The sequence below is a fragment of the Solea senegalensis genome, linkage group LG15 (assembly GCF_019176455.1).
Source record: "Solea senegalensis isolate Sse05_10M linkage group LG15, IFAPA_SoseM_1, whole genome shotgun sequence".
NCBI classification, from domain to species: Eukaryota; Metazoa; Chordata; class Actinopteri; order Pleuronectiformes; family Soleidae; genus Solea; species Solea senegalensis.
The window spans coordinates 10,123,848-10,151,453 of NC_058035.1; the positions used below are offsets into that span (position 1 = coordinate 10,123,848).

General features: G+C 39.4%; 1 protein-coding gene across 2 annotated transcripts; it reads right to left on the reverse strand.

Annotated features, from left to right (window-relative positions):
• Positions 1-533: 533 nt before the first annotated feature.
• LOC122781855 (striatin-like) lies at positions 534-26,778 on the reverse strand. Of its 2 annotated transcripts, XM_044045919.1 has the most exons (17): positions 26,430-26,778; positions 14,871-14,974; positions 12,138-12,211; positions 10,244-10,322; positions 8,992-9,156; positions 8,083-8,218; positions 7,832-8,000; positions 6,889-6,999; positions 5,584-5,727; positions 5,331-5,467; positions 4,828-5,003; positions 4,084-4,131; positions 3,863-3,984; positions 3,124-3,291; positions 2,893-3,033; positions 2,221-2,409; positions 534-2,116 (listed from the first exon to the last, which is right to left on the reverse strand). In XM_044045919.1, exons 1-17 carry the CDS (start codon positions 26,640-26,642, stop codon positions 1,947-1,949), a joined length of 2,346 nt encoding a protein of 781 aa, XP_043901854.1. In that variant the 5' UTR covers positions 26,643-26,778; the 3' UTR covers positions 534-1,946. The 2 variants fall into 2 exon arrangements, with proteins under 2 accessions (XP_043901854.1, XP_043901855.1); XM_044045920.1 differs by lacking the exon at positions 6,889-6,999.
• Positions 26,779-27,606: the final 828 nt, after the last annotated feature.

Here is a 27,606-nt window from a genome sequence, read left to right on the forward strand (position 1 = left end):
CATATCATTATTATTAGTATCCATGAATTTTCAAAATTACTGAAAAAAAACAGTTAAGCACATTATTATTTATTATTAAGGTGTCAAATTATAGTTGTTTACTTGCATTTCCTGAACAAGAAAAAATTGTTTTAGCCGGCTTAAATTTGAAAGGTGAATTCAGTTTTGTTATTTGCCAAATAAACAACAGTAACATTTTTAGTTTTAAACAATATTTAGGTTTTTGACATATTTAGGTTTTTGGTCTCATACATGGGTTAAGCACTGCACATCCAGTACAATTAATAATCCTTCAATGTGCCTACAAATCAATCATGAGGTGAAAGATGAATCTTAATCCAGAACCTGTGATGAGTAACAATGTAACACAGACATATACAGTGTGTGTGTGTATCTTTTGAGGAAATTCTACACAAACAGAAAATGAAAATAAAAAGAGACGGGGATTTAGTCTGCAGCAACAACTCAACGAACATTTTCTTCTTCTGCGAGGTACAAACATGTTCGTCAAATGACTAACATCAGAGCCCAGGTAACATTTTACAGCAGGTTTTATTTTGAACATACTTTCATATACAAACCAGTGACTGAGAAAATGGCTCATTTTAAGCTGTACTCTACATGTACAACATACCTTGATATTTTTTTTCTTTTCTTTCTTTAAATCCAGGATCATTTCACACAGTTTACAATAAACTGGAATTAGCAGGACAGTTCTCTTCCCTCAGTGTTGGATGGGGCACTCATCGTGTCAAATAGTCCTACAGTACTGCACTAGGTTCCTGCTAAACACTGGACTACTGTAAATATCTGAACATGATACATCACACTGTAGTCAAGCATGTCCACACAATTGGGGAAAAACTACATACAGTACAAGCCATTCAATTCAAACAAGAGCAAACTGGCCAAAATTAATTAGTTATTCCTAAAATGGACATCTAGAACCATGTTTGAATTGTAATTATATAACCAAGATGGTTTACTTTGGACACATATGTTTGTAATTTTACTTCTTAAGTGTACAATTACTTGAATCTAACAAACAGGCATTATAGTTAATAGTCTGTATCTACCAGCTTTGCCCCAACCACACTTATCAAAAAAGGAGCACTCAAACTCACGCTGCACAGTAATTTTTAAGACTGAATATATATTTTGTTTATTATAAGCATTTGTAATTTTACATCCAATGTCAAAATCGACAACAATGTGACAACCAGCTCCATTGCTGTGCCGTGTCCCTCCCTCCCTCCCTCCCGTTCCCAAAATCAAGCTTGTTAAAATAACAATTTCAAGACCTTTTTAAAGCAAAGGCACATTTGTCAAATACATGTTTTAAAAAGGAAAATAAAGGCAGGCCAGCAAGCAGAGTCAGTCTGGGAAGCAGAGAAGAAGTGAGAGGCTTCAACAGCAGCTCCAGGAAGTGTTCGGTACCCCACTTTTCTGGAACAACGCAACACAAAACCTGACTCGGAGGAAAAGGCCCAGCTCTCGCTTTGTCTGAGAGGTCAAGGGCCAGAGGGATTTAGGATGAGCGTGAAGTCACAGGGGCAAAAGACCAGCTTGAAACCTCATTCCTCCATTCCACACTCTTAACACTTGTCCTGAGCCTCCTAACTATGGAGGTTAAATTTTAGTCTGTCTGTGGGGGGCGGGGGGGGGTCTATCACTGGTCACACCCAGGCCTGCCTGGATGGTAGATTGAGGACTAGAGATCAGTTCTCCTCCTGACTGGCCTCCCTGCCAACATGTTTTATTGAGAGTCATGGCCCATTTGAGGCTAGCGGCTACATGGTCTGCCAGTCCAACAGGAAACCAGTGGGCTGTGTGAGGTGGGACTGGACCCATGTCTGTGTGTCCTTCCCCTGCGGTGTCTCTATTGGTCCCTGATCATGGGAGGCTGAGTCAGAGAGCGGGGCTGCAGGGAGAGACGCAGCTCCGCGTCATACAAACACCTTGGCGAGAGCGTCTGCACCGGCGCTGGCGATGTAGCATTTAGATGGATGGAACGCCACATCATGAATGGATTCCTCAAACTTCTTTCTGTGGGCCGTGAACTCCTGGATGCAGGTTTTACTCTCCATGTTCCACAGACGGATAGAGCAGTCGTGACCTGTGGAGGAGGAGAGTAGTTAGAGATAAGCTAATGCAATGGCCTTTTTCAAGTGGTGGTACTCTGGAGAATTCACAGGTGGTGCTTTTCTAAGAGGAACTTACTGCCTGACATGAGATAAAGGCCGTTAGGATCTACGGCTAAGCTGGTGACAGCATCCAGATGAGCCACCATGGAGTGAATCAGCTTCCCGCTGTTGTTGTCATAGAACTTGATGTGTCTGTCCTCCTGTGCTGTGATGGTGATGGGAAGAGTCGGGTGGCTGAGGACCTTATTGATCTGACAGGGAGTGCCTGGGTGAAAACAGATGAACACATTTAACACATTTTATTGCACCGACACACCGACACTGGAGGGAAATATAATTATACGTGTGGAAGTCAGGCACGTTAGCTGTGGCTTGTAAGCTAGAGTGTGACTGAACCCAACATGTCCTTTTTTATTTGTCCGAGCCCAACAGATACCAGGTTCTTAGCCTTTATTTATGTTTAAGAAAAATGATTTAAGACCGATACACATGCATGAACACATGCACGCAAAGATACACACAAGTCACACACCTCATGAGTTATCAACAGTAACCCAGTACTATGTGTTTAGTTACTCTAAACACTCATGTACAACTATTTTACTTTCTTTATAACAATAACGTTTAGAAGTTACCTCAAACTCTCATTTTCTGAGAGCATCTGACTGACAAAATTAAGAATTGAGCTTGAATGTGTAGCTCTTTAGCTGGCCTCATGAACCTACCGTACAATTGAGCACAAACCTACCTGGTTCCAAATTGGACTCCAGACTGAGAACAAGCTGACTGGTTTCCATGTTGAAGAGGCCAATCTGCCCATTTGTGAAGGATGTGACCAGGTGGGCAGGTTCACTGCACACTAGATCTACAGAAGAGGGAATTCCCAGCTCTAGTGCAGAGAAGAATTGTGTAGTTAAAGTCAAATAAATCATTAAAACAAACATTTAGAGGAGCGACGATACAATAATCAGGCCCGTACTTTTGTTGTCGTTGAATACTGCAAGGGCAGGGGAGGTGGTGTTGGCGTCCCACAGCCTCACAGTGCCGTCTGCAGAGCAGGAAAGGAGGCGCTGGTGTGCACTGCTGTACACCAAACCCCACACTGAGTCAGTGTGTCCACTCAATGCTCCACGCAGCACTGATGGGTCTGTCACAGAAAAAAACAGCAGTCAGTTGGCATGGTTATATATATGTGTATGTGTATGTGTATATATATATATATATATATATATATATATATATATATATATATATATATATATATATATATATATATATATATATATATATACATATATATATATACATACATATATATATACACATATATATATATATATATATACATATATATATATACACATATATATATATATATATATACATACATATATATATATACACATATATATATATATATATATACATATATATATATACATATATATATACACACATATATATATATATATACATATTTACACATATATATATGTATAAATATGTATATATATATATATACATACATATATATATACACATATATATATATATATATATATATATATATACATACATATATATATATACACACATATATATATATACACATATATATATATATAAATATGTGTATGTGTATGTATATAAATATACATACACATACACATATTTATACATATATATAAAGATCTAAAGCCATGATGCTTAATCGTTACCGTAGGAGTCGTATGGATCAATATTGGGATTGGGAGTGTTCCAACACTGAATGGTTCCGTCAACACCTCCACTGAAACACTGCTCCCCTGTACTGCTCATTACCACGCTCAATACTGCCCCCCTGTGGTTTTAACAAAGACATATTAAAACCTGTCATCTATTAACTAACACTAGAACAAAAGTTTAAAAAAAATATATATATCAATATGTATGTTTTTACCTGTGGGCCCTGAAAGTGTAGATGGGTTCCACATCTAAAGACGTACTCCTGTGGGCAAAGAGGGCGTTCATTTATTTATAATATAAAAACAAAACGCACCCTAAAATCTTGTTTACCAAAAACAAGATTTGTAATTAAACTCATAAATGGTCAATGTGCAACTTATTTTGACCTTAAACCTAAAGATGACCCTAAAAATAAATGTGCTTCTACAAACTGTGTGTGGGCTGCAGAGTTTTGGCGTGACATAATCTCAACGTCTCAATGAGAACAGGGCTTTCAGTTCTTTGCCATATGGGAACAGTTTCCAGTTGCTGAATCAAGTCACAGTGCAGAAATTTAATGAGCTATTATACTTATGGGACTGTAATCAAAAAACAGAGCTTTTCTTTGTGACTGAGCAGAGTGCCACACGCGCACACACGCACGTACACAGAGACACAAATTACACTGCTGTCAGAGTGTTTAGTGTCTCTGTAGGAGAATATGACCTAGGACTGAGCATCTGATCTGTATTTTGCTTCTTTTTAAACCTCCGTCAAGGCTGCTCACTTCATCTCAGTGTCAATACATGCAAGTGAAAAATATTCCGATCAACAGCAAGCTCTAATAATTTCCTCCTTGGGCCGTAACCTACGTCTCTGGACAAAGTCTATGCAGCTCACAGTCAGAGAACTGGCTTGGTGAGGGTAAGTAGGAATCAACATCATTGGAGGTGTTGGTTGTGAGTGAAAGCATTTGTACTTTTTGGCAGGAGCTGTCTTTTGCAGGTTCCACATCTTGAGCGTGTGGTCTTCTGAAGCAGTGATCAGGACTGGCTCCACAGGATGGAAGACCAGAGCACGAATCCCATCAAAATGGCTCCTCAGGGTGAATTTGGGGTTCCATGTTTTTCTCATGGCATCCTTGTTGTTGCCAATCTAGAGAGAGGGAGAGAGATCACATCATCAGTGTGCAATTTCTAATGATGATACAATGATGATTCTTTGTTATAATCCTTAAACCACATTGCTTTTGTGAAATACTAACATTAACCCATCTTTGAAAAAAACAAAAAAAAAACAGACTTCCGCCTCCATCTATAAAAATAGCTGTTTGAGACATAATTGGCATGATCTCAGCTTATAATGCGACTGCGGTAAATTTGCTGCAAATTGGGGGAGGGCGATGGGAGGGTTGTTTCTCATAAGGCTCCAATGATAACATGAACACATTTTTTTAAATCCCTCTAGCTTTTTCCTACTCACATCATAAGCCAGACTGTCAGCCTCGTTGGCCACGGTGAGACCAGCCAGTTCCCCCAGGCCCAGCTCGCTCTCCATGGCCTCATCTGTGCCCATAATGAACGCCTTCCCAGAGGTGGGCGGGAACGTCATTGCCTCAACTGGGAACAGAACAAATAAAGAAATATTCAGCCACTGAGACCGTTAACGAGAAGCTGGGAGAATTTAAGACAAATCTAACAAGTCAATGAGACTGCTGGTCTTTTCATTTGAGCACCTTCATCCGCTCGGTTCCCCTCATGCTCGTTGAAGCGAACCACATTTGGCCGGGATTGTGGGGTGGATTGAGGCTGCATGTGGGACAAGTCCTCTGCATCTCTCAGGTTAGCGAGCATGTCCTGCAGTTTGGACCGGTTTGGCCCTATTTAATGAGTCAAGTCACAAGAGTTACAACACAGACACACAGTGACAGAGAGTTAAGTGAAGGGGAAAAAACAGACAAAATGCAAACTGTGAAAATTAGCTAAAAAAAAAAGAGAGAGAATGCAGAACGATGATGGAAGGAGAGTAGCACTGAAAAGAGAAGAAAATTAATAAATGAGACTTTGTAAAAAGAAAAGAAACTTAAGGAAAATCTGCAGCAAAGTCCATGACGCATGAACTGAAGAGGTAGAAGAATTGTTGGCATACTTTGGAGGCACACTTATCTCTTGGTGTGGGTGATGTGGATTCAGATTCATTCAATTCACCAACTATTGATGTTCATTGATTGATTGATTTATGTTTGGATTTTACACTTAATTCTGACATAAAGAAATGAAATCCAAAAGTGATCTAATGATCTCTTTTCCACACAACCACAACAGTGATAAAGGACTGATCCAGTATGAAAAACAATAAAGGTAAAACAAGAGGAGGAAGCAAGGTTTAACTGAGATATTAATATCACGGCAGAATCACAGAAAAAAAGAACAGCAGCAATATAGAGCTTAGACCTTATTATTCTTAACAAAATAATAATCAAACAACTGTCAGCCACTGAATGTGTCTGAAGTGGGTTTTTATTCATATTCAGCTGAGTCACTTCTCTGTCACTGAGAAAGCTTTTCATTAATAACTGTTTACAACATCAGCAGCAAAGTACTTATTACTGTGGTATCAACATGGCTGACAGATGAGGATGAAGTTGGTGATAATTATGTAATTCCAGTGGAGAAAATATCAACAACTGGAGCCCAGATGGGACACGGGTGAATGTGTCGTGGCTATCACATTAATCTTCTGATAACTGGATATGATGAAGTGAAAAATAAATGAAAACATTTTAAACAGGACAGAAAAGCATGCACTGAGACAGATTTTGTACGTGCAGCACATTGCAAGAGAAAACAGATAACACTGAGGATGAAATGACAGACAAGAGGACAGAGGCATAAACAAGGAGCAGCTGGATAAGGAGATGAGGAAAAAACAAAACAGAAAAGATGTTTTGTATTTGATTTGAGGCCTTCCGGCTGAAAGTCAGGCCCAGAGAGAGGAGTAAGAGGGAGGGAGGGAGGCGGCAACGCCTAAGAGGACTTACTCTTCACCCCCTTTTTCCCCTTGCGCTCCTTTCTGTACTGCTCCTTGAGTTTGGTTATCAGGCCCGGGTCCACGTCCCAGGCCTCAGAAATGGGACCTTGCTCGTCTTTCTCTACACAGGGGGAACAAAACCAGACCAAGAGGCTGTTGAGCAACTGCTTTGGTCGAGGCTGTAGTGGCCTAGCTGGGTGAGACCTCTCTCAAACTCCTGCTCTTCTGGAGGTTTCACAAGCCTCCAGGAGAGACGCAGGCTTTAGGACCTGAGATGAGCATCATTTCTTTTCTATTTGGAGAAGTGGTGAAGGGGCTCAATCCCAGAATTGAAATTCTTTCTTTGAACATGTGGATTCTGAATCATTCAAATTTAAAAACCTCACACTAAAGTCATCAAATTGTTGTATACATAAGAGTCAAATACTTCAAACTATGTTCAAATAAAAAGACGGACCACAGCATGAGATTAAAACATGTTTTTTGGCTTTCGTCAAAGAGGCTCAAAGGGAATCATGTTGATTTGACAACACACAGGAGTGGATCACAAACTGGCTATGGGAACACAGTGGAGGAGATCACAAACTATGGGTTAAACACAGAAACTCCTAACACTATGATTTATGACCACAGCATGACATGTGATGACAAGTACTCCATGAACAGTCACCAAGTAGTATACAGAAGTCAAATTTAGAAAAAAATAACAATAAAAATACTACAATTACAGTATAAAATAATTAGCTGTCTTTTCATTGCCTCGGAAACTTGTAAACTGTATTTGTAGATTTAAAAAAAAAAGAGGGTCAGTTAAGGCCAGGCGACCCGACAGGCCTGCAATATACTGGCAGAAAACCCTGAACATGTTATACAGTATCTGTAGTGTCTAAATAGTACTGTTCATTCAGCGCTACTCTGCATTTCAGACTGTATTTATCTAATCAGTGACTCACCCCACTCTGTGCCGTCCCCAGTGCCTCTGGACTCTGGTGAAGTGTCCATCTCATCAGGGCTTGACAGGAAGTCAAAGCCCTTCAGTGCTTCCTCTGTATCAGGGTCCTCAGTGGTGTCCATACTGGCAGGTGTTGACGTTGATGTTGACGGTGGCTTCTTTCTCAGGATCTGTAGGAAATAGATGATGAATAGTACAAGTTCTGCTTAAATGTGTGTTTGTGCACAAACTGAAGGAGGAATGTTTTCTTACCGTTCTGGACTCAACATGAGTCCTGTCCTTGCCCTCGCTGTCATCTTCCTCATCTTCATCACTGAACTCAGCAGCTGCGTTCTCAATGAACTTGAAGGCCTCTAATACAGCACTTGTGTCAGACAACTCAGCTTTCCTATTGAGAAACAATGAGGATTGTTCTAACAATGTACAAATTATAAAGCTTTTTTTGTTGTTGTTTTTTTAAGCAAGCTTTTCTTTTCTTTTTTTACAGCATAACAAACACTATTCAGTATCTGTTCAGATTCTCCTCACTGCTCTTAAATGCAACACAAACATTATGTAGCAAAGGTTTTTGTATGTTATACACCTCCAAGGCCACTTTACACAGTGATTTATGGTGAAATCTTTGTTTGTCACCCTCAAGTTTTGACTCTTACACACCTACCAAGAGCTTTAGTTACCAGAGATATGTTGTGCCCAAAATATGACAGAGTTAGACTTGTAGGGCCAAAAGGCAAAGCTGTTTTCAGACACAAACTCGAGGTACTTTAGGTCTAGAAATTCTCTGAAGTTTGATGATGATGATGAACACAGTGGGAGATTGTCTGGGTGAGACGTGCTCACAACAACAGGAGAATCTCTGGAGGATCCAGCCTAGAGGGTGACACACTTGGCTTGCAGGGGGGGAGGACACTGTCCTCTTCACTAACTGTGGATCCTCCACAGTTTCTCCATCTGTGCTCTTTCACAAGTTCACTCAGACAGTAACCACAGATTAGACTAGTGATCTGGCATGAGAATTTTGAGAGAATCTAAGGAGTGACTTGTGATAACAGAGACACACATGGTTGACTAGAGCACACGATATGTCATACAGCACAACGATTCACTGATAAAAGAGTGTAAACATTTTGTACAGTCTTTTGGAATATGGAGTATACTCACCCTCTGGTGCCCATGCCCTTTGTGTCCGTCCCATTTACCATAGGCTCTGTACTGGATCGTTCACCTGTCCTCCCTCCTCCATCTCCAGCTAGTCCTAGCAGCGCTCGAACACGCTGGGACTTAACATCTAAGATGGTGTCTGTGTAGCCCACTTCCTGCAGGTATCTGGAAGAAGAAAAACAGCAAAAACCAGGTTGTATTACCATTAATCTGTAGTTTATTTGTCATTTTTGTAAGTGAAAATGTTATGATATTGTGACTACTGTACTGTCAAGCAAGATGAGGATTACTAGAAACTGTGAATAGTCTCATTTCCTCTGACAGTGGTCTAATTAACAGTATCAGCTCTGCTAAGGCGAGATGTGCTACTTATCAAATATCACACCTACCCTGTGGGGTTGCAGAAGAACCTTTAGCAATTTGCGGGGACAGCTGACTCTGTGTGTGTGTGTGTGTGTGTGTGTGTGTGTGTGGTGGGGGGGGTCTTAGCACATTATTGATCCATCCCTGACACAATCAAGAACAAAATGGCTGCTTTATCAGTCAGCGTGTCGGGGCAGATGACATGTGAGGCTGCCTTATGGTGTCTGAGCCTGGTTTATTTACAGAGACTGACTGAAGAGGGTAAGATGAGGATTAAAGAATTGATGGAGCCCACTGAATACACAGGAGGGAAAAAAAATCTGCATGCACTGATTAATGCTGCCCATGTGAGGGAGCCATTTCCCACTGATTTTTTTAGTCTGCAGCACCGCTGACACAGTTCACAAACCAGACAGTCTGACACATCTGACAGTGACGCCATTTATACAGAGATCCCAGTGTGTTGCTCTTTATAAAAAATGCCTTTAATTATACTGCTTTTACTTGTGTACTCTGAACCAAACAACCCAGCATATTGCTGCTGCAGTGTGTGGTTTCAGATACCATGTCAGAGTTCAGGAATCAGGGGCGTGACGTGTAGCACAACATCGTCTTTGTCTGTCCTGCCACTCAGCTCTCCCTTTTACACAGACATCGACTTGGCCCTGTGACAACCTTAGCTTCCGCCATAAGGATAGAACAACAACACTCCCCATTCCTTGGCCGTACTTTTCTTGCAGAACAGTGAGACACAATAAAAACTACTGCACTGCTGTGGGACAAGGGGCCTGTCAACTGTGTCCTATTTCAATGCAGTTTATTTCTGTGCAGTGGTTTTGTTTCCTGGGCAGAAGACTGTCACAGAAGGATAAGAAAAATGTCCACTTACTGTCTGAGGAGCTGACGGCCTTGTTTCCAGGACAGCTGATTGTTGAACGACCCAGAAGTCTCATTCTCATTGGCCTCATCTGGAGAAGATAAGGACACAAATAACGACTCCACAAACACAACAGGCACTGACATTATTTCCACTCTGTAAACACAACCAGAATATTCCTTCATCACAGCATCCTGGCAATTACACACATCCAGTGCTTGGTTGCCATCGGTTAGATTAGAGGTAAATAGGAGGAAATGGTGTCAGTGAACTAAACATTTTTAAGCAGCTCTGCCAGTTCATTGTAGTTCATGGCTGGATTTGGAACTGAAAAAAATTTATATAAAGAGACCCATTAAGATATTTAATATCTTAATAGTTGAAAACAGTAGAAAATGGAGGAAATAAGAAACTCTCCAAGCTGCAAAATCCTGTTCTTGATGCAAAAACAAGACATATGATACTTAATGCTGCAACTCTGGTACTTTTAAAATGGCTGGATTCAGCCCCAACTTCGTCCCATGACAAACAATGTGTATCACTACCTGCAAAATCCAGAATAAAGAACACACTCTTTATGGCTGTTTTACGTCAGAGATGTTGGCCAGCAGTGATGGGTGAGTGATTAAAAGCTCACTTCGATTTTTAACAGCCTCAGCACCTCATTCATGAGTCAGCTGGGACTTCTGCATGGAGGACAGAGTGTTAATAGGATTTAGATTGGGTGAAATGTGTGTGTGTTTGTGAGTGGGTTGATTTGGCAGGCCAGAGAGAAGAGGGTGAACCAAAAAATAGGTCATGCCTAATTTAGAGGGGTGAGGAGTGGGCATCCCCTCCACCTAACACCTCTCTCGCCTTCACATCCCCTCCCCTCAATCATCAACACTTCAGGGGCTCGAATGCTTTGAACATCCCTCATGAATAGAGATGAGCAGAGAGGAGATAAAATATCTCAATCTGACTAAATGACGGTGAATGACTTAAACAGGAGAGGCCAATTAAGCTAGAATGTAACAAGAAACAGGTAGTGTGCTGATATAGAACTGGGATAAATCACTGGGCTGAATAAAAAAAAAAGGTGTTGAGATGGAATAAATCAAAAAAATCAAGTGAGAGCAACAGTGTATATCTGAAATTCATTTATGTGAGTTTTCATTTAAAATAATGACACCATGGTGTCTGTTTAGATGCTGTTCTAGAACTTTTCAATAATATTATATGATGTTTAGGTGGAGCTGCCACAGTGTTCCAGTTCAGTTTGTCAAATTTCTAAGCTCTGAAAGAACTATTCTCTCTACTATGTTATCTTAAACGGACTTGAGTTTTTTGTGGGGATAATAATGGTTTTCAACCAGGGCTTGATGGCTCTGTTTGTTCACGACGGTATCTCAATTGTGTTTTGGAACACAATTTGGAACAGCAAGAAGTTCTGTGGAATTCATTCTATTCAATTCACCACCATTGTACTTAGGCAGAGATGAAATTATCCAAGGGAAAGCTGGACAAATAAAACCTGAAATATCTGCATGGACAGACATCACTGAGAAAAAGTAACACATGTTACATAACATGTTTTTGTAATGTGGGTGAAATAACCCTTTATTTACACAGTAATGGCAACTTTTCTTCCTCACATTTACTGTAATAAATGCCCCAAATCCTTACCATTTAAAAAACATCTCTTGTTTTCAGTTAACAGTGATATTTGTACAGTACAGGTGTAACAACAAAGGCTCTCAATCGTGATTTATGAAAGGACACAGTGAAGACACCTACCGAAGCAAACAAGACTCAACATGAGCGCAGCTTCTGAATGTGTAACAATCCTATCACCTGAGGTATGTGAACACAGCAGTGATTTAGTATGAAGAGGTGGAGCACGCAGTCAGAGTCTCAATAGACTTACCAGAGTCATAGCTTGGAGGCTTCATGTCACCTTGGTTTAACTCTGTCCCATATTTTAACTTGTGGTACTTTGCTCTGAAAGTAAAGAAAAACAAAAGATGGAGGCAGACAAATAAGCAAACAGTGTTGATGGAAAATGTTTGGTGAGAGACACATCAGGTGCAAGATCTGAATACGCTTTCACAAAAATTCCAGCTAGTAAACTGTAGTCTCACACAGCTCAATGTCATAAGTGAATATCTTATAGAAAATATAGCTGCATGTAGCAATTATTTTCCTAATATATTAATCATCAAAATCATCCCAAGTTGACATATTCACTGCTTGTTTTAACTGTAATTCAGATTAGGTTTTGCATTTACATTTCATACAAGACAAAAAAAACCTGTCAAATTTCACATGAACAGTCAGCATTTTGGCCTTAAATTGTCCATATTCTATAAATGAACAAACAATGGTACTATATAATATTGTAGCAAATGTAGAATCTTCAAGCCGATGTTCAATTGATGAAAAAAAATCTTTACATGTAAAAAACAACAACTATTTGTTAGTTTGAGATAACAATTTGCTTAGGAGTTGGAATCTATGAACAATTTTTAAACCAATAATATACTGTGCAGATATTCACAATATGATTCCACTTTAATGTGGTTTTGTTTGTATCACATTTTGCAAAAGAAAAATGTTGTTGTTCTTTCCAGTGCCTGCACAGAGATCACCATGTCAGTGAATAAGAGTTAATACAGCATCAGGCATCATACCGCTAGCTCTCACATCTTTCAACTCACAAAGCGCCACCACATCACTCCCCCCATCATCCAGAGGAAGCAACTCCTGTCTAAATCAAATTCATTCTAAATTGGATACATCCTACATTCAGAAAGCAATTTCTGATATTGCTTTGAAATACCCTTGGATACATGACCTGTTGCTTAGCAACTGGGTAAAGTGGTAGTAATCCCGGGTTAAGTGTTGCTCCTAAGGCAGAGTCCACAGTGATCGTAGCGGAGAAAAGTAGATAAATATACAGTACAACAAACAGGATGAGTCCACACTTGCGACAATGTTCCTCTCAGGGGACACTAACGCCAGAGAACACAGAAGGAGTCCAAAGACAAAGCACTAACCTATGCTGTTAAGGCTTTCATTAGCCAAGAGTCTCCCAGCTCCTGGGACAAATTAAATGCACAGCAAGTTAATTCTGCCACTAGGGGTGTCTCAGTCAAAATGATAACAGAATACCTAGTTTGATGATGTCAGGAAGCAGAACGTGGGATCATGGAAATTGCTGTTCTGCTGCCAAAGCTCTCACGCTTACAGGGTGAGAGCACAACGCACAGCTAACGACGATGCGACAATAAGTAATAGTGATCCATCAGAGACAAATGCACAAAATAAAATGAAAAGACAATACACTGACTAAATAGTAAAACATTTCCTTTATCATAAGGGGTTTGCAGTGGAAGTTACAGAATTAAACCAGAGGACACCATTAAAAGGTGGCAAAAACAAAAAGGTCCATTGCCTCGATTCTATAGAAGAGTGTTAGAAACATTTTGGCTAATGTAAGTGTAGTTATTCTACGATACTTTATTGTTGAAATGTTGCATCTACTTTCCTTTCCTGCCATTGCCTGGCTGAATGTTTGTTTGTTTTTTGCATTCATAGAATTCCACACATTCCTAGTGTGTAGCTTTCTAATACAAGTCTTCCACTGTTGATCACAGAGCAGTTATGTAAAGGGAGGAGACAGTGCCTGGATTACCTGGCTATACATGGACCGCATTACAATCCAACCATTAAGACATTGCTTTACAAGTCAACTCTTGCCAGAAAATAAGAGTGGTTATAAAAAAAGCAAACTACTTCATTTAGAGATAAACCTGAAATTACAGGAAGACAACCTGAACTTACGATTTAATAATTTAAGTAAAAACACTAATAAAAACATGCATGTAGTCGTTTTCAGAAGAATACTATGTCAGTCTGCCTGAATGATATGCTCAGTGGCTTAAAATAACATTAACGGCAACATGTTGAAATCATCAATATATCTCTGTTCGAAGGCTCAATCATGCGTCAAGGAGGAAGGCAAATGCCATGCGTATCACTGCCACTACCATGGGGAGCTTTTGTGTGATGATTACGGGCTAGTGAACATGAGAATGAAAACAATGTCAATCTTCTGGTTTGCTGGAGAAAGCGAAGTGGCAAGAGTGACCTTGTCTTTGGTAGAGAGAGGACTTTTCGCTCCACCATTTCTCATTTCGTCCTTCCACTGAGGACAGTGTAAAGCCATCAACATCCGACAGCCAACAAAGCCTTTCTGCCAACACATGCTCTCGTCGAGAGACATCATACCAGCTGGACTCCAGGGAATCTCTCTGGCACTCTCCCTCCATTACTGCCTCTGCTGACACCAGCTGAGCCAATGGCCTACTATGCATGAACATGAACAAGGAGACACTGGAAATTCTTTTAACACTAGCAATCCTTTTACACTACATGTCAAAAACAATCTTGTAGTAGGGATACATGGAGAGCTTGAGTGTGTAAAGTGCTAGTCCCAATCTCACACTGCCACGTCTTTCTTTCCTGTATTTCTCAGAGGCAGGTTTTTATTTTTAGGAGCATGCAAAACATGGAATCACTGCAGTTGTTGCCGTTGTTGCAGTTATTTTTTGTGTGCGGTGGGTGGGCTGAGGCAGTAGTGGGCAGTAATGGCACTCACCTCTCTTGCTTCAGCGCATACTCTAGCATTTTGATCCTCCTCACCAGGTCTTTCTTCAAGTTCTCCTGGCCTTTTCTCTCCCCCTGCAGGAAGGCAATCTGGGCCTGAAAACACAAAAATAGTACTGTCACATCACATTTGATAGTATGAGATTTAGCTGCTTATAAATAGAGTCAATATTTCTGTATAGTTTAAGTGACTATCTGGCAACAAAGATGTGCCTTTGATGAGGCAACATCAATGAACTACATTTGTTTCAACTGAAATAGCAGGAAGACATGAACTGATGGGAAATAAAAGCCAATTTGTATCTGTAATATTCTATTTTAAACTAACCTACTCACTCTCCCACACATCAACTGTCCCTCTCCGTCTTCTAAAATACCTTCCCTCGGTACACCACTGTCTCTCTTCAGTAACAGGCTGCAGCTGTTGACGCACTTAGTCTGAGTCAGCATTACATTAAATTACACTGCTGTGTACCCCCGCCTGCACCACTACCACACACAAGCACACACACACTATACTGAAAGCAGTCAAGGCTAGGTCACGGTGTAAAATTCACTACAGAAGAGATCACAGTGCTGAAGCAAGAACATTGATATCTATAAAATCTATGATCTAACATGATATCTATAACAGAAAACTGATAAGAAAAATAATGTAATTTAAAGCTGTTACTGCACTACTAACATTACCTGCAAATGTTGTGTTTTTTTGCTGGGAGATACTGCATCGAACACTCAAATTCTGGTCAATATGTAGTTTCGGCCGTTTGGCTGTGTTGGGGAAATTAACCACAAGTGTCTCTATGTTCTGGGTAAATTTGGCAAATGCTTAAAAAAAATATAATATTAATTATTTTTTATACCCTTTACTGTCACTAGTCTGTAGCAAAATATAGCAGTATATTTTGGATGAACACAAATGGCCAAGAAAACATGAAACAATGGCACAAATTTAAATTGTTACAATGACAGAACAACGGGGGTGAGATGGGAGATCTGTTTTATTAAGGACAAAGAACAGCACCACCAGCACTAAAGCCACAGTTCCATCTTAAGAGGGAATGAACTCCCTGCCTTTCACTCTACATGCTAAGGACGGTGTGAGTTTGAGTGGGCTGAATCCCAGTTTCACACGGATACCAAGTAGCTCTGCTGCTGCTGCCGCCTGCAACAATGAGTCACGACTGTATTCCAATAACAGCTTTCTTTTTTTTTTTTACCATCCAGTTCTGTGCAGAGTAACTCTGAACACTCTTAACTACAGCTCCAGAGCCCTTAGCTTTAAGGGGACTGGTCCAGTTAGCACCAAGTTTAGCTGGCATCAGTCAAAAGCCTGCATAGATAGACCAATAACTGATGCTCTTGAAAGATGGATCAGCATAGCTTATACATCACTTTACCTTAGACATGCAGAGTCTAATTCCGTGTATCCTGCTTTATGTGCATCTTGCCTCAGCTTGATAGATACTAATGCATTCAGGAATCATGATCGACAATATTTACTAATAATTTAATATGCCTCTGACTTTCCACATTGTTGAGCAGCTATTGCTGAGTGTTAATATAAAAAGCCAACACCTAAACAGATTACACTTCCCAAAAAGGCCCCAAGTGTGTTAAAGATCAGTTACAGTAACACGAAGCTAGGCAGGTGACAAATAGAGAAAATGCCAACAAAGGACATGGGTGTAATCAAGCTTTACATGACATGAGGGGAAAATGCTAACATAGTGCAGTTCATAGGTCACAAACCACATCCTGATTAACACAATAGTCTAATTAAGACACAGCCATGTAAACAGCATTTTCTGATGACCTAAACAAGTCATACTTGGAATAAGTAATATTTGGATTACGATGCGGCATATTCTGACTTTAGTCACATTAGACAGATACACATGCACCTTAAATCACATTTTAACATTTTCACAGCAGTAGAAGTGATGTGAGTCATAATCAGACTGTGCTCTGTAACATTGAATATTCTAAGGGCAGCTCTTGAAAAACTCAACTGAATAATGTCTTTTTCAGAATGAGGTCAGTGGTTAGGGTTTTTGCTATCCATGTAGACTGTACATCTGTGATGACTGAGATAGTGAGTGACCATTCACTTCCCTGTCCACATGAAGCCCTATCCCCTGGTGCCCTGTGGTGCCAGAGACAGAGAAGAGTGCAGCTCTGTGAATCTCTGGCTCACCATCTCTCCTCCATCAAACATTAACCTTGGGAGAAATGCAATGAGTCAACTTGGGCCATAAAGAGACACAGGAAGCATTTAATTCCCTGCCTCACACTGACTGCATTATTGGGCTGCTGGATAAGGGCTCCTTAGTCTGTCTGAGTAAGACATGTAGAATGGGGCTTCCATCTGGAGCATGGGACCTTTCAGAGACAGGAAAAGGAGGCACAGGAGACAGACTCGGGAGGAAATTAACCCCAGCCTCTGGTTAAATTCTGGTTAGATAAAGTAACAACGCCTGTCACTGTATCTCCTGCTTAGACATTAGGGCTACAATGCTTTTGATTATTAATCAATTACTTAATGAATAGACAACTATTTTAATAATCAACAGATCACTTTGAGCGTTTTTTACTGAACAAAACAAGCTATCCAGTGTTTTTTAGCTTCTTCAAAGTGAATATTTTCTGGTGTCTTTGCTCCACATAACAAAGAACTAAATAATCTGAATAAATTTGGGTTGTTGACAAAACAGGACATTTGGAAACATTAGCCAACAATTTCTGACAATTTATGGACCAAACAATTATGAAAAATTGTTGCGGCAAAAAGAGGTCTAAAAGTATCTTTCACACATAACATTGCACACACAAGTAGAAAACGGTTATTCAGACTTGTCAGCTCAAATTTTCAGTCAATGAACAAATGACAACTACAAAGGGTCACTGCTATTTATACTCATATTAGAAAAACTTCAGGTGTGATATTTGTGATTTCCAGACATGTTTTCATCAGTACCATCACCAAAGACATCAACAACACAGTGAGGCATCGAGACAGAATGAACAGTGAGCAGCAAGCCTGACCTCACCTCATTTAAAAAAAGAAAGTCTGAATAATTGAATACTGAATACAACTTCTGGGCTCCCTTCATCATGGTCAGAGTTCAGAGAAACAAACTGGTGTAAACCCCACATTTACAATGCAAACAACCACTGTTTCAGCAAACATCGGGTTTACACTTTGTAGTTTAGTAGTTTAGTAGTTAACGCAAACAAATGTACATTCCACAAATACCATACACTAGAATCAACAGGGGAAAGAGGCAGCAAAACATCAGAGGCAGGATGTGTACAATAATAATTCAAGAATACCCACATTTGACAGTCATGTCCACTGATAAATCTATGTTTTAAAATTTCAATTTCTGCTGTTGTATCTATATAAAGTCCAATTTCATTTGTCTTCAAAAGGGGTTTGTCTGCTTTATTTATTCCTTAAATAAAATGAAACTATTAAAGGGAATTAAGGGATTCAAAAGGAGCTTCACTCATATTCCAACAAAAAGGCAATACATAAACTAAGGAGATAAAGGTTTCTGCAGGGTTTACAAAACTTACAAAATAAAACTTAAGACTATTCTTATTGCTAATCAAAGAAAATTGATAAACCAAGTTGTATTTTTGTGTTGATGCAAACCTCCTAAGATTCAATACTGCCATCAAAACCACTAACCCAAGTTTCACAACCAGCTGTTTCTTCACCTCCACGGAGACCAGTTTAAGTGTTTACTCTTTGCACAACCACATTCCACCTAAGAAAGAATCTGTATTAAGGATTCATAGTGAGTGTATGTACACATGTTACACAATCATATGACTGAGTTTTGGGTGTGGATATACCACAAACAGCCGAGTTTCATTTTGCTTCTCCTGTGCCACAGAGTTGCAAGTTACAAGACTGGAGCTCAAGACTTGTGCAGACCCGGCACAATGATCCACAGAGCACCGGGAAGCAGGTGCTGACTTTGAGGGTCAGGATGAGACAGTGAGCTGCACAGACTTAAAACTTCTGCTCAATAAGCCAACATTTGCCTTTGTACAACTGTACAGGACAATAAATCGTCAAATTCAAGGACCAAATGTGCTGACACAGATTAAGATGGGAGAGCCGCTTCGCCCATGGCGTAATTTTCTTTGGTGATATCTCGGAACTTGCACTTCCCAGGCATCACATAATTTGCTCTCTCTTGCTTAACGTTACTCGCCCATTGTTCTGTATGGAATGTCATGTCGACGACGGAGAGACAGTGTACAGTGCCCACAACACTGCTTGTAATTATTACTCGACATTTGTTCTATGTAGGCCTTGTCTATGTACATCAAGCAATGCAGGGTGCATGAAATAGGAGGTGCCATCATTAAAAACAAGGACACATCGGCGGAGGGAGACATTTACCTAAATATCAAGTTGACTTCTGTCTAGCACAAAATTTAAGCACTTTCAATGACCTATGTCTTTTTAAGGCAAATTTAAGGTTTCCTGTGGAAACCCTGTGTACAATACCACCCCCCCCCCAAAAAAAAAGATCTTAAACTGTTACAATGCCAGAGATTCCTCACCGTTAAAAACACACAGTTTGTTTTTTTTGTCTAAATTCTCGGTCAAAAGGAGTTGTTAATTTCATCAAAAGTTTCCACATGAGCTTCATTTTACACTCTGCTGTGACACATCTCACACAGCAAGTTCACATTGCAGTGTTAGCTTACGACGAGTGCAAACAATTAAGTTTTGTATTGGGTAAGAAAACCCAATACAAAACATCACATAAATGCTTCACTAATCACAGGCTATAAAGACAGACAAGCACCATCTACATTGTGTGACCAGAATGTTAGTGAGGAAAGTACACTGCAGTGATCAAGTGAACTATGAGGACTTATTTTAGAATAAAACACGAAGAAAAAAACGACTATATCGGATGATATCTTTGTCGTTAGCTACTTGGGGCAGTGATATCAACATCAGAAGTAGTATCAAGCTGATACCAACACTAGAGAGAAAACTCCTTTTAACAAGAGGGGTCTGTAGTATATGAGAAGACTGTATAGATAAAAAATAATAATAAGAGTAACACTTATAATAGTATATAATAAAAGTAACTGCCTATACACTCACTATAAATCACGCAAGGTGGCGCTGTCTATGATGCTTCTTCTGTGGCTTCACTCTGGTGGAGCTAAGAGATAAGCTAACATGTGGGTCTACCACTTTGTTCCTTGCCATCTCATCTATGGTGCAGCCCAAAATATTTGCACACGTCGCTTTTCAGAAGCGGTGGGTGTTGTGTTGTTTAGATTGCATGTTTCGTCCATTGTCACAGCAAAACTTTAGGAATTCACCCTGGCTCTGAAAACAACATAACATCACCGTCTTACTTTATTAAAGAGAAACAGCCCTACAAGTCTGTTATATCAACTTACAAAATTGAGCAGGTTTTAAGGTTGAAGATTGAAACCCCTGCCCCTTCAAAGTTCAAACAGACATTTCAATTTTGGATAGGTGAAGGTTTCCCAACCTTGAAAAACTGGTAAGGGACCTTACAGAAATAACACTTCTAATCGGTCTTCTTAAAGACATGGGTGTTACATCCCATCTTGCTGCATAAATATTCTACAAGGCTCATGGTGCACATGCACACACTCACACGTGCAAGAGCTAGATTTTTTGACATCAGCACTTCCCCTGACAATTGGGTAATGCGACTGCAAGGCGGGGTCCTGGCAGAACCACGTTGGAGAAACAGCACTGAAGAGGGATGACATATAAGTCATAAAGTTGACAAGTCTGATAAGTGGCTAGTTTGGTGCAAAATGGAATCTTCCTCCCTTCATTATCAAACGGTCCATCAATTGTTTTCTGGATTAATCTTTTAGATGTTTGGTTCATAAAAACGTTCTCAAAAACCTCAAAAGGACAACTTCCTCAAAGCATTGCTTTGTCCACAAACCAAAGATAATCAGTATCATTCAGGAAAACAAAAAAAGATAACCAGAAACCTAGAAAAGGCAGTCAACCAAGAGCTGCAGCAAACGTCAGCTGGTGCTCTTTGACCTGTCCTGCAGGTCTATCAAAATGAACCCGACTTCACTTTCTAGCTTTAGGTGACAAAATCTCTTCTTGCAGACTTGCATAAGTAGGGGTACAGAAGTAACTTTGGACAATATAAATTCTCATTTTGAAATGACTGTATGGTTTCTCTAAATGGTTCCCCAGTTGCATCCAGGGAGGTACAAACACTGTCCGTGTTGTCAACATTTTCTATCATTAAACATGACGTAGACATTAATCCAGAGTTGGCACATCCTGATTGTGTGAATTAAAAAAATGTCTTCTGTGACAAACCTATGCCTATGCCACAGCAGTACCTACAAATTGTATATTTGTAGTTCATGTAGAAATATGGTGAAAACACAACTGTTGGGCCATTTAGAAGTGTAAATGAGAACAAACTAAACTGTGTCACAGCATATTACATAGAAACAAAAGCTTTGCGATGGCCATTGCACTAAGGTTTGCTATAAAAATGGGGGAAGACATGCCACTTTGTGGCAACATCAGACAGCTGTTCTGCTCACCAACAAGCACACATCAAGGCTGTAATTGTGAAATGACAAAGCAGAGAGGAATGGACTTGATTTTATAAACATGGCTCCCTCTAGGACAGGCTTTCCTACAGGTAAAACTAACTATTCTGAGCTAGTTTTTTTTTTCCTCTGTCAAATTTATAGTTGAAATTAGCTGCAGTAACTGTCTTTGTGATACACAGTCTGTCTGTCATCAACCAATGACTTAAGTTGGGGCCCAATCCTTTGTGGTCTACTGTGCACCCTGGGTACAAAAGATAAGATGTGAACAGTTATGTAGCATATTAGGTTCTATGTGAACTGGTGTTTTTAAACATTTGTAGAGTTTAAGATGTCTGAAGCAAAAACATTGTGTTTTTAACCAGTACTTTTATTTTCTGTGATCTGCTTTTTTGTACTTTCCCACTCAGAGCTGCACACTGAGAGGGCAAAAAATAACTGCAGCTTGGCGGTTGATGTGGTATCGACTAAGGAATGATGGTGACTCCCATTCCTGAATTTCTGACTGCTATGGTATGTTTGTGCATGGGCTGAACCATTGAGCTAAACATGCCTCGGGCTTTGCTATTAGTGAAAATAAACAGGAGATCACAGTAATAACCATCGCACTGAGATGTTTTGATTTTTCGCTGTCCCACTGTTAGACATAGGCGGAAAAAAAACTAATAACACAATGAGCCATATAATCCTGCACATGTTAAAAGCTTTTCATATAGAGATGGAGTGGATTCTTCTATAGAGTGAGGATAAATTGGCCCATGATTCAGTCTGCTCCCATATGAAGCCACCTTACACTCTGAGTCACCTTCAACCTTCTCCCGGTGTCAAATTATGGCTGCCGACAGATACTTCTGGCAAGAAGATACTCTATGGAGCAGGGATTTCCCCATAACTGGAGGCCTGGATAGGGTGTAACACTACTCAACCTCAGTCATCAGGCCCAGAAAAGAGTTCTAGTGTGCAAGTACGTATTGCAGGGTGACATCAACATCTCTATATCACAATATTAATAAAAACATAAGTATTTATTAGGATTGTAAAGGGGCAGAACATTTCCAGAAACTTTCCATGAGAACCTTCATTCGAGAATTTGGGAATATTCTAGATAGGAACAATTTCCATGAGAATGTATGGGAATTAATGAGAATTAACTTAAAAAAAATCAAATTATATAAACTATATCATAAACAAATAAAAACATTTTGTTTTGTCATAAGCAGATTAGCATGTATGTATATATAAGCTAGCCTCTTAAATGAAATGGTTCGAGATAACTTACTCAAGAAAATGCATTAAAAATATAGAATACAAAGATCTAATGCCTACGTCCATATCTCGATGTATCCTGTGAACAGTTTTACAGGCCTCTCTTTTACTATTGTGGTCTATGGGAAAAATGTTTTTGGGCAACATGAGTATTTTTTTCTAAGGAATCAAAGAACAGCATTGAAATTGAACTGTATTTGCATTAAATTATTGTTTTAGGCAAGATGATACTATATATTATTTACCAAAAACTTTAGTTCAAAATTTCCAGTTCATTCCTGTTAATTCCCATGTTAAGTTTTCACTTTTGAAAATTCCCACTACTGATAGAGGTACATTTTATTTTTAAACGCAATGCATTCTCTGCATCTCTGCAGGTATTTAGATACACTTTGTTTGTACGACAGAATATTGTAAAACAACATTAACGCATTGGTTACATAACTAATAATAATTTTCACACTGTCCAATTAAAGGTGTTTTTGTGACAATGGCAGCATGTTGTGTAAACAAGTAATTGAAAATAAATACATTGACATGTTGTGTGCAAATTACACACAAATTGCAAACAGATTGAGCTGACCCATCAGTGCCAATATAAAGTTAGTAGTCAAATATTTGTACAAGTATCCAGTTGGAAATGTATCAACTACTGATTTGATAAAAAAGAAAATATTAACAGATGAAAAGAACAGAAGCTTAACATAAATGTATTCAACTATTCAAATAGCCAAGTTAACAACATTAAACCCTTTAAGAAAAAGTATACTTTCAGCTTATTTCAGCTAATTTTCTGTTTTTCTCTATAATAGTGATGAATCTCTTTTTAACAAAGACTTAATAGAATAAACTATAATTCAATAACTATGGACAAAATTTGTGTAGCCCAAAAATTCTTCAGAAACTACTTTGTCTTAGCCTCTTCAGTTTTGGACTGCTGGCCTGATAAAATTCACAGCAACAATATACTGAAGATCCATAAAAATATTTTTAAAGCACAAAAAATAAAGTGATTAACCCATAATGAAATAATCGTTTGTTTCAGCACTAGTTACTTCCCCTGCCAAGATGACAACAGACTAATGACAGCTGTAAGCTATCACTCACTAAGCAAATCAGCTTGACTCAGTCAATCAATTGAAAGTCAATGACCATTCAACTGGAGCCTGATTATGAATGACAGAAGCCCATGCATTACGCAGACACTGCACATCAACAGAAGTTAGTGCACTGGACTGTTACAAGTTGAGAGGAGTGGCTCTGAGGGTGATCTTACAGCCTGACTGGACAACATTCCTACAAGCCCTGGGGTTTGCCTTCCTCCAAAACAGAGGCATAAGACACAGCTTCAACTGTTTTCCATTCAATGTCTGCAGAACCAAGAAGAAAGGAAACATCATTATCCACCGGGATATGAAATCCTTTGTGTACATTTAAGTGAAATTGTGTTTTTCAGCCATATAGTTCAAAATAAGCATGTGTGTAACATGATGATAAACACTTTGAGGCTCTACTGTCCATTACAGCTTTTCATTGTCAATAAATCTCTCAAGTAGAGTGTATACGGTTGCAAAAAGCAATATTAACACATCTCAAAAGGAAACTAAAAAGGTAACATCCATTCATCCATCTTCTACCGCTTTATCCTCCACATAAGCGTCACAGGGGGCACTGGTGACAAACCCAGCTGATCCCATGTGCATGTTCAATGAATCGTTATTACTCTGGCACAGACCACAAATGGCACAGGAAGAAATGTGCTTCACTGATTTAGACAATTGTGCAAAATAAGTTTTAAAACAATTTACTGGAGAAAATGATGGATAAAAAACATCAACCAGTCTCATGGGGTTATATGCAATGAAAACAATTACTCAAATAGTGTGCACACAGTTTTACCTCCAGAAACAAACCAACCAATAGGCCATTTAGCAACCTCACTGTGCTTCACCACAGTTGCTGGTGCTTCTTTGATATGCTTGCTACATGACAGCAGACAGGAAGCTTAATACAAAGGCCAGCCTGTGAGGATGATGAGTCAAAACTGTACTACACTTATCAAGTAATACGTCACCAATATAAAAAGGATGCAGGGTATCCCTTGCGTCCCTTTGTTAGCTGAGATGCCAGCTGATGAAGCCCACAACTTGCCGTTGCTCTTACTTTTCATCCAAAAACAGAGCCAAGCCAACAAAAGGCTAAAAAAAAATGAAACGATAATGATACATACTCAAACTATGGTTAAACAGAGGGGTTGAAACATGGTGTCCAAGGTCAATTTCCATGCTGTACTAGTATGAAGAAATCATGTAGACGGGTTGTGACAGTTTTTCTCTCAACTTAGGATCAGGTGAGACAAATAATATACACAAGCCACAGGGCTTCAAATTTTACAGATTTGAACCTAGTAGTGACCCACCAAAAACCCATAGGAGTCAAGCAAATACATGTATATTTAAGTTGACCAGAGAAGGACACCCACATGGGGAAATCAAATATGGAATCAAGTTAACTGAGCCCGTGTTGACTTCAGAGTGACCTTGGGTATTTGCAATAACAATAAATCATAGTTTAAGCAACGTAAACATTTAACAGGTTTCCATATAGAAGTTAGTATTGTAGCAGCACTGTGTTCTGGGATCTTATACATAGCTAAGTATGTATTAAAGGGGTGTATATCAAGAATAGACCAATTAAGTGCACTATGACTGTTAACTAATATAGATTTAATTAGACGTGGAGTGATAGGTGTTTTTCTTTGTATATTTAGAAATCAGGGCAGTCATTTTGGATTTATCTATCTTTTTTAGCTAATACATGTTTGCCTGGTTTTCTTTTTACCCCACAACCTGATACAATATAACAGCAACAAATGATACACAAAACATACACATTTACACTTGTATGTATGTATATTTTGTATGAAATGAATGTCTAAAATAAACTGGTCAAATACACTTTGGGATGAAAAACAAAACTAACGTTTTAGTGCACTGAGCACCATTTAGTTTAGTGACAGAATAAATATAAACTTACACAAAATTAATAAGCTGACGCCCAGTAATACAAACGGAAATCTACCAATCGGTCTACTTGTATAACAATAATTACTTTAGGTCTGTCAGTGACATAGCAGAAAGCGAATGACAATAACGTTCATGAAGAAGGCATAATGGCTCCGCGGTCTGTTCTGTTGTGTATGTTGTCCATCACCATTGACAGCAGTTCGATTAAAGCACTAACGATCTCTCCTCCACTTCATTTTCTGTGATTAAAGATTAAGTGCAGTAAAAATCAAGGCGGGGTTCTTCTATACGTGAAGCTATACGCAGGTAACGTTGGACTTTGTCTTTCTTCACTTAAAGTATTTAGCGAGTTGTAGCAGCCACCAGTCGATCGTTTAATTACACGTTTCTACACAATAACACATTTCTGAAGTTTTTCTTAAAACTTCATATGGCAGTTAGAAGTTCAATGGATGCAGTCACAGTAAATAGATCTAGCCGTCGAGCAGTCGGATCAGGGGGGCGCTACAGCTCATTTAGCTCTTGGGCTAATGCTAACAAGCTAGCTTTACAACCAGAACAATCAAAAACAAAAACTCAACGCTTGTTTTAAAAAGGCCCGGGTAGCGCATTTAACATACGGCGGCGAGCGTCTAGAATGCGGTGATTTTTACCTGTAATTCGGCCCGCTCTACCTCCCATTGTGCTCTCTCCACTTCGAAACGGGCCCATTCGTGCTGCAGGAAGTGCAAGATCCCCGGGATACTGTACTGCGCCCTGGCCGCCTCCCCAGCGTCGCCATCGGGCAGCGGTCCTTTGCCACCGCCGGGTAAAACCGAGTTGTTGTTGTTGTTAAAGAACACACCGGGCCCTGCCTGTTCATCCATGGCCGGGCTCGGTGGAAAGGTCTCTCCGTTGTCTCGCTGAGCGAGTCGTGGTACTGGAGACCAGAAGAAGGGCAAAAACCTATCGACGGCGATTCGTCTGCTCGGCTCTGGGGGAATGAACTCACTTTCTGACAGCTAGCTGTCATTGAATGACGTCAGTAACCACGGCCACGCCCACAGCATGTATAGTGGGAGCGCTCGATTACCTCACCCAGACTTGCCGGAGAATTTGCCTCTTCATTCCCTATAACAGGAATGCATCGTTTATTCTTAGGCATGGATCTGGATCAGACATGAACACGGAGTCCAAGAATAATATTTATCCTTACATAATTTTATTTAATAGCAGCATGGATACAATTTTATGCATGCACACAATCACTGAGATAATATTGATTTGGTTTTATGATTGATGAACTAGTGCCTGTCAACCACTGTTTTTTCCTATCTTAATATGACAATAAAGATCTGGCTGATTTTGATTCACATCATACTTATGTTGATTTATCAGAGATTGTCCTTGGATTTTTTAGCACCCACTGCATTCAAAGTATTATACTGTCACCATTAAACTTTTTATATTATGCAGTATATTCCTAAAATCTTATTTATACCATATTTTGCCAACATTTTCCAGTTCTAATTTTCTAATCTTTTGTATCACTTATATTTTTGCTGCTGTATTTATCTGACATTTCTCACAATAATTACCATTATTTTTCCCTAGCATGGATACATTCCATGAAGGGCCTTCTTGTACTGCTGGATGTTGGTTAATATTCTTCCAGTGAGAACTACCCAGCATGAAAACAACCTTAACATGGCACATTAGTGCAAATAATGTCCATCCCTGTTTTCTTCAAAAATAAACATCTCTGCCTACAAGTTTACTGTAGCTAAATTGACTGCAAATTTGCTCCAGTCCATCTTCAGACTGAATCAATGTGTTTGACTGTAATAGTTA